General features: G+C 44.2%; 1 protein-coding gene across 1 annotated transcript; it reads right to left on the minus strand.

Annotated features, from left to right (window-relative positions):
- Nucleotides 1-2,168: 2,168 nt before the first annotated feature.
- Nucleotides 2,169-4,339, minus strand: LOC131254098 (peroxidase RIP1-like). The gene is made up of 3 exons (XM_058255114.1): nt 4,127-4,339; nt 3,201-3,395; nt 2,169-2,723 (listed from the first exon to the last, which is right to left on the minus strand). The coding sequence occupies exons 1-3, from the start codon at nt 4,337-4,339 to the stop codon at nt 2,169-2,171; spliced, it is 963 nt and encodes a 320-aa protein (XP_058111097.1).
- Between the last annotated feature and the right edge of the window lie 3,774 nt (nt 4,340-8,113).

The raw sequence follows: 8,113 nt of genomic DNA on the forward strand, positions 1-8,113 counted from the left end.
TGATTTTGCTATCTGCATTTTTTATTTTTTTTTAATCCATTGTGAAGCACTGTAGTTATGGCAATCATTTTCCTTATGTTAAGCTTTTGGTTGGTCAGGATCAGCCACATGCATCTCTATGAGCTGGGCTGAGATCATAGGAATCCCCAGCCCAACAGGCTGAGATCATAGGAATCCCCAGCCCAGTTCACGATTGGACAGTCAGGATCATCGCACAATGAGCTGGGCTGATCGAATTCATGCCATCTCACCGTTGGGGGCTTGGCTTTCAATTTAGGCCCATGGATGGTGCTGGCCATATTTTTAGGTGCAGAAATACTTTCTCCATTGGCATCCAAAGCTTTTAAATGGGCCATGCCAGGCTAGTCCTGCCCTGGACTGACCAGAGCTGTACACCAGTCGAGTTATCTCGGTCATCTTGCTCGACTAGACTTGAAAAAGCCCAATTCGCTTAGGCTCGAAATTGGATTTGGACAAAGTTGTGCTGGTTTTTGGAGCTCCAATTTTTTTTGAGCTGAGTTCGAGCATGCCCGAGCTCGACTCGACTCGGATCGAACCTCAACTCGAATTGACTCGGATCGAATCACCTCGGGGACTCTGTTATTTTGATATTGATGTTGCTTGGCGAATGTTTGACGAAATGACTCAACGAAATGTTATTTTGGATGCTAATATTCTCTGCCGTTACAGCTAGTGGCGAGGAAGGAATAGATACGAAATAAATTATTACGAAAAAACAAACCTCACATTATAAGACAACCCTTATATCTTGATTTTGATATTGCTCACAGAGTGTTTGATGAAATACTCGTAAAGCGTTGTTAATGTTTTGTATTATGTGAAAAATTGAAGTTGCATTATGCATTTGAGAAAATGTCGCACAAGCTTGAAATCGGCTTGAACTGGCCCGAGCTGTTGACTGAATTGGTCTAACCTGGCTAATCAGGCTTGAGGATTGAGCCAAACCCACTTCAAGCTAGGGTTAGCTATTGGCTGAGCCGAGCCGAACTGTACCAAGCTCGACTCGGTTCGACTCATGTACCACTCTAGATTGACACTACGAGGCCCAAGACCAATGGCCTGAGCATACCACGGGCCTAGCATAGTGGGCCCAAACTCGAGACCAAAAATATTTGGCGGGCTCTTGCGCGCACAACCTAGAAAGGCCCAAACTTTGATCAATTTCCTAATCACATGTGAAATTTCCTCATCCATCCGTTGATCAAGTGGGCCCACACATGTACATGGTAAAAGACATTTAGTGAAATGAAACCAGTGGTCAACATATAAGATACATGCAGCAAAATCATATTTGTAGGATAGAGCACATGTTACATTTGAAGTTGGGCCGGGTCCGCTCTGGCTAAAATCACTTGAGCCTAAGTCCGTACAGAACATTGTTTAGGCCATACATGCTAAGACCAAGCCCAGGTCTAGGGCCCTTAAGGATTGTCACATTGTGAAAGGGGAATACTCAGCATCCCACGTATTTTAAGTTGAATAAGTGATCTGAACCGTCCATTTGGTCAAAACCCACTCTTAATGACCCATTAATCGGAAGATCCTAAGAATCAAACGCTGGTATTCTTTCTTACAACCATCAGTTTCCAAGCCATGGATGGGATGGTCATGAAGTCTGATCATGAAAAATTCTTTTGAGAAGTAGACTATCTGTCTAAGGTGGGCCCTACTGAATACAGTTCACATTATGACCAGTGCTTCTTTTGTTGGAAATTATCTAAACCGTCCAGATTAATTATAGGGCAGTATCCTCCAACATAAAAATGACCCGTACAGAAGGTGTGAAACTAATGGACGGTACAGATCATTTATTGGACTCTTCACGTCTTAAAAAGAACTAGGGTGCACTTAAGTGTTCAGTGCAACCCAATGTACCAGACCATTCATCCCGCATCCAAATAAAACATTCTCTAAGAACAAGTAGGCTTCCACGATGCCTTAATCATAACCATTCCATGTATACAAACTAAAAGTTAGCAATAAATAAAATATTAACGCAGAAAATATATATAATTTATTTAAAATAAAGTATGCATTTCAACAAATAAATGCACACATCCCAACACAGTGTATACCAAAAAAAAAAAAAAAGTGCATCAAATAACAAACAAACCAAAGTACTATAGTGGCCCACTTGACGAATGGCCTTAATTCACCCTCCTACAGTTTTTACGAATCTCCCCATCAGACCCAGTAAGGGGGTTCAATTTTCCCATTTTGACTATGGACACACCAAAGTCAGCCCAAAATGCAGTTGGGTTAGCACTGTAGAAACTCACCAGGCCATCACTTGCACTCCCATCACCCTTGAAAAGCTCTTGATCGGAATGTAGCAACCCCTTCTTATACAACAGCCCACTGTAGTATACAGTGTCGAACACGGTTGTCGTAGCATCCAACGGCGCGGTGTTGTTGCCGTCTCCGGTCACCGGGCACTCGGTTTTCAACGAGTCGGCGAAGGCGGGGTCGATATCGGTGTCGTTGTAGATGTGGCTGCGGAAATTCGTGCACCGGGCCAGGCCGATCGTGTGGCCCCCAGATAGGATGACAAGGTCCTCAAGTGTCAGCCCTTGTGATTGGAAGCTGGAGAGGAGCGCCGAGAAGTTGAAGAATGGCGCTGGGATGCGGGTGTTTGCTGCTTCCTTGCTGGCGGTTCTCGAGTCTCTTCGGCCCAACGGTACAATGTAAGGTTGCCCTCCCAGCTGCAGGATGATTATGGGCAAATACTATCTTAGTAGAGGAAAAAAATGTATATTTATACATGTAAGATACGACTTAGATGTGAGGGCAGTGATCTTGATACCAGAGTTCTAAAACTCAGTGAGTCGACTCAAAACTCGGATGAGTCAACTCAATTCGACTGGATTTCGAGCTGAGTCACTTATCTAGCCATCATTTTATTATAGTAGCTTGCTTGTTATAACTAATCTAGCCATCATTTTGCAAGCATCGATTGGATGGTTAGGATCATACAATAACTAAGATTTTGGCTGAGTAGGTTTATCTAAATGGATGGTCCAGATGGATGATTGACTGTCCATGTGTCCCATAGAACTCATTTTTCTGAGAAAATTTATGGGTGCCTTTCACCCTAGCTAATAGTCTATGCTTATAAACGATAATTAGCAAAAATAATTGATCGAAGCCGGGCAGGCCGCATGGTTGATTGAGCGACTCACCGCAACGACGGAGTCACGAGCTGTGACGGCCAAGATATCGGCACATGATACAACGCTCCCATAGCAGGCCGAGTCCACAGCAGCCTTGATTTGGTCGATGACATCGAATCCCCTAACAGAGTTTAAGTTTGGCAATGCTGTCTTCTCGCCGGTGAACGTCGGAGTGTCATCTAAGAGAAGGGACCCATCACATCCCTACATCCAAACCACATATAATTAACAAAAAATCACAGCAATAAAATCCTTCTTATAGAGTATAACAATAATCCCAGCGTTGGTTGGTCTTTTTATATGACTGTCTATTTCCAATTTTTTCCAATCATCTAATGCTCCGATCATCTGACCAGTAAAATTTCTGGAATCTGAAGTATGGCATATTCATGGTAGGCCCAGAAAAGAATGGCCTTGATCTTATACTCGTGGGCCATGTCCCACACGTATGAGATCTTGATAACCAAGAAAGATTGTTAGATATAAGTGTGTGATGACACCTCTCCACAATCAAAATCACCAAGGACCAAAAATGTCCAAGGCCTCAAAGGAAGGATAGTTTGGTTATTTTGTCTAAACCAAGACATTTATAAGTACTATGTGTAAGTCAGACAGGCTCAGCTGACCAGTTCACGATCTGGGTCCAAACCCACCCTCGCTAGGGCTGGCCCATCGATAGCTTTGGATTGACAACTTGTCTGAGCCAACTTGGACTGTCTGGCTCGACCCCACAAGTCAATATTGCAAATAACCCTGACCTAGCGCAACTCAGACGAGTCATACCCTGACTCGAGCGAGTGGTGGCTCAACTCAGTACTAAATGACTCAGTTCGAGCTGCTGAGTAAAAAAAACCATATGACCACAGCCCTACTCAGAACAATGTGATGTGGGTGCTTCCAGTATATAATTTGGGCCATGCATGGTTCAATCTTACAGTGGCGAAGCAGTCATGGAAGTGCAGACGGAGTAACGACGCGCCCATGCGCTTTTCGCGTGCGACCGCCTGCTCGACAACTGCTTTGATAGTCGGCAATGCCTGCGGGCACACCTTGTCGTAGAATCCAGGGTCCAGTTGTGCGCTTGCGTGGAATGCACCAGCCACGACCGCAACGAAGGCCACCAAGAAGAGAGAGCGGTAAACAGACATGGCGACTACTACAACCCGATCAATGGAGCCAGTGGTTCCTAGATTATATGGATGCATGGTGCATTGGCGGGTGTGTTTATATATAGTTTTGATTGGCCTCTTTTTAATCTTAATTAAAAACCAAATGTCATTAATTAAAGTGAGAAAATGATGGTCCACATATTGACACAGTCTCATTACTTAAGGTGGTATTACAATGATCCTAACATAAAGCATTTTCTATTCATTTCTACTACTTGACTTTATCAAACCATGAAAGACATGCGTGTGGAGCCTTGCCGATCCGTACGTGCCAATATGGAATACGTGTGACATGTATGAGCTTTCCATCTGGTTGAAGTAATCGTACCTACTGCTTCAAAGATCTGGTTTGTTTCTCTCCTCAGGTGGGCCACAACGTACAAAAGAACCGAGGCTTAGAACCAAAATAATAATAATAATAAAAATAAATAAATAATCTAGCTGTACATTTGTTTTGTATGGCGCCCAACCTAGGTGTGGAATGGCCAGAAGATCTTTACATTGTAGCCCACCTGATGGAAAGATGAGATTTCACACGTGTGTTACATTTTGGCCGGTGTGCCTGCGTGTGGATGGGAAGGGCTCCCTTACGCTTGTGGACTTGGCAAACCTGATAAAATATACGATGCATAAATAAATATATCCCTACTTTAGAAAATCTGTTAATGAAGAAGTGTGTGGTGGAGTTAAATGATGCTAGGTTAGAGCAGGTGCAACTTATCTAAAAGACTCGAGGAGAGTAAATGTAGGGTTGACAATGCGCCGGCGGGGGCCGGAAGCTGATCACGTCCTTTCCCACCTCTGCTATAACCTATCCAGAGAGGAGCTCTGCGGGCCACCGTGTAATCTCTGAGTTATATCTGTGCCGTTCATCCATTTTTCTAAATCATTTAAGGTTATGAGGCCAAAAATGAGGCTGATCCAAAACTCTAGTGGACCACGCCACACTAAGTAGCAGTGATAATGACACCCACAGTTGAAGCCTTCTTAGGGGCCACCGTGATGTTTATTTACAATCCAACTGGTTCATAAGATCATATAGACCTGGATGAAGGTAAAACACAAATATCGGCTTCATCCAAAACTTTTATGGTTCTTAAGAAGTTTTTTAAGGGTGCATGGGTTAATCCCCGCTATATGGTCCACTTAAGCCTTAGGTCTGTCTTCTTTTAGGGTTCATACTCTAAAATGACATGACAAAATGGATGCACAACGTTGGTAAAACCCATACATCATGGTGGGCCTCACAGAACCTCTTGCCTGGACGGATTATTATCTTGCCAGCCTCCACCAAATCGGACCAGGCAGGTTCTATGGTGCTGCCGTGATGTATGGGTTTTATCTATACCGTTCTATTTTTCCATATCATTTTGGGATAACAGACAAAAAATGAGGTAGATCCAAGGCCCAAGTGGATCATACATTGGGGACTGAATGTAGAGCTGATGATGTAGAGCGGGTCGCGGACAGTTACATGGCCAAGATGGATCAGAAAAGGCCCGGTCGACGACAGAAGTGATCCAGACCATCGAACCTTAAATCGGGCGTATCTTGCAATCCGGAATGAGTTATCTGACGTAAAATATATGATTTTGGGGTAGAAAGAGCTACTGAAGCCAACCAACCCCGCTACGCCGGGTTGCGCAGCCCGGAATTGCAAAAAACCCCTGGATTGACGGTCGTTTCCCTATTTTAATTTCGTTTTACTATAAATAGTAAGTTTTAGTTTGATTATAACTCTTCATCCATCGGGCTTTAGGAGTTGCGCCCAACGTGAAAAGAGCTTAGAATAATTAGGAGAACGGTTTGGTGAAGCCAAATAGGACACTTACTATTTTTGGCCGAAAACCTTGCGCACTAGTAGACATCACGACCGTCTATAAATAGTAAGTTTACTATTTATAGTAAGTCGCGGATTCTAAGAGTTTGAGTTGTAGTTTGATTCCAATTTCTTTCCCATTGCTTGGTAGCCCTATTTAAAGGGTTGTAAACTCATTTTTAATCATCAATTAATCAATTTCGAATTTATTAGAATTTATTTCTATTTTCTGCTTTCTTTCCTCGTGGATTCGAGAAGTCTCTGTGAGGAGTCCAGAGAAGCTCCGTGGATTCGGAGTAGTTATCCTCATCACGTTCATCCTTGCGTCAATTGATATCAAAGCGAGGATTCCCCTCGGGCCGATGGCAAACAACGAAGGTATGAATCAAAATCCTGTGGACGGTGATCCAGGGATTCGTTATCTTTCGGAAAGAATGGAAGCTTTCCACCGGGAGAGTCAGTTGACCATGCAAGGGCTGCAGGCAACTCTCGACCGTCTTGCGGATGCCCTATTTCTGCCCCGAGCCCTAAGCGGTGCTCCACCACCCATGATGGCTCCACCACCCATGGTTGCTGTACGACACAACCCCGATTTTCGTAAAGCACTACCAGTGGCAAACCGTAGGGCTACACCAGATGATTCAAGTTCTAGCGACGAGGACCTTAATGAGGGTTTTGCTCGACGACCAATCCATAGAGGTGATCATCTAGATCGTGCTGAAAGAGACTATCGAGGTAAGGCTGAACTTCCTAGTTTTAACGGTTTATTACGTATAGAAGATTTTCTCGATTGGCTAAGAAGTAGAGATATTTTGATTACATGGACGTGCGGATCATAAAAGGGTAAAATTGGTAGCGTTTAAATTAAAATCCGGTGCTTCCGCATGGTGGGAACAATTACAACTCTCACGAGCCGGCGAACAAGTCACCCATCTCATCATGGCCACGAATGAGGCGTCTTCTCCGATCATGATTTCTCCCGGTGATTATGAGCAGATATTATTCCAAAAATATCAAAATTATCGACAGGGAAATCGTACAATACTACATCGAAGAATTTCAACGGTTGGCTACGCGAAATGATCTGAATCTGAGTCACAGAAGGTGGCACGATTTATAGGTGGGTTGCGACCGATAATTCAGGATCGAGTTCAGATGTACCCAGTCGGGACCGTGGATGAAGCAGTTCAATTGGCGGGTAGGGCAGAAACACAACTTGCAAGAGCTCCTGCTCGTCCATATCCTTCAAATCGACCCCCCATGACGGGTCCCACGCAGGATCCAGTGCTGCCACGAGGAAAAGATCCAGTACCTCAACTTCCTACAACCGCAAACCGTGATACGGGGAGCGGCTCATCCAGACCTCAACGTGCAGCACCCACAACAGCAGGTCCGAGTAGGATTCCAAATCCTTATACTCGGCCAAGGTCGAACAATTGTTACTGCTGTGGCCAACCAGGCCACTTATCAAACACTTGTCCTCAACGTCCCGCAGCGCACTTGACTATAAACGAAGGGGGCACTGAAGATGAGGCCGCAGAAGAAGACCATCACTTTGATGAACATGAACAAATCACTGAAGAAATAGCAGGTGGCGATGAAGTGACGGGCGAGAATCGTGGCGAATTTCTAGTTGTGAGGCGATTACTGTATGCCCCACGAAAGGAATTACATCCACAGCGACACAACATATTTCGTACTCGGTGCACCGTCAACAGAAAGGTCTATGATGTGATCATAGATAGTGGTAGTAGCGAAAACATCGTCTCAAGAGTAATGGTGGACAAGTTACGGCTACCAACGATGAAACATCCTTCCCCATACTCTATTGGCTGGATAAAAAAGGTGAATGAGACAAAGGTAACTGAACAATGCACTATCTCGTTTTCAATTGGTAAAAATTATAAGGATCAAATACTTTGTGACGTGGTCGA

The sequence above is a fragment of the Magnolia sinica genome, chromosome 8 (genome assembly GCF_029962835.1).
Source record: "Magnolia sinica isolate HGM2019 chromosome 8, MsV1, whole genome shotgun sequence".
Taxonomy (NCBI): Eukaryota; Viridiplantae; Streptophyta; class Magnoliopsida; order Magnoliales; family Magnoliaceae; genus Magnolia; species Magnolia sinica.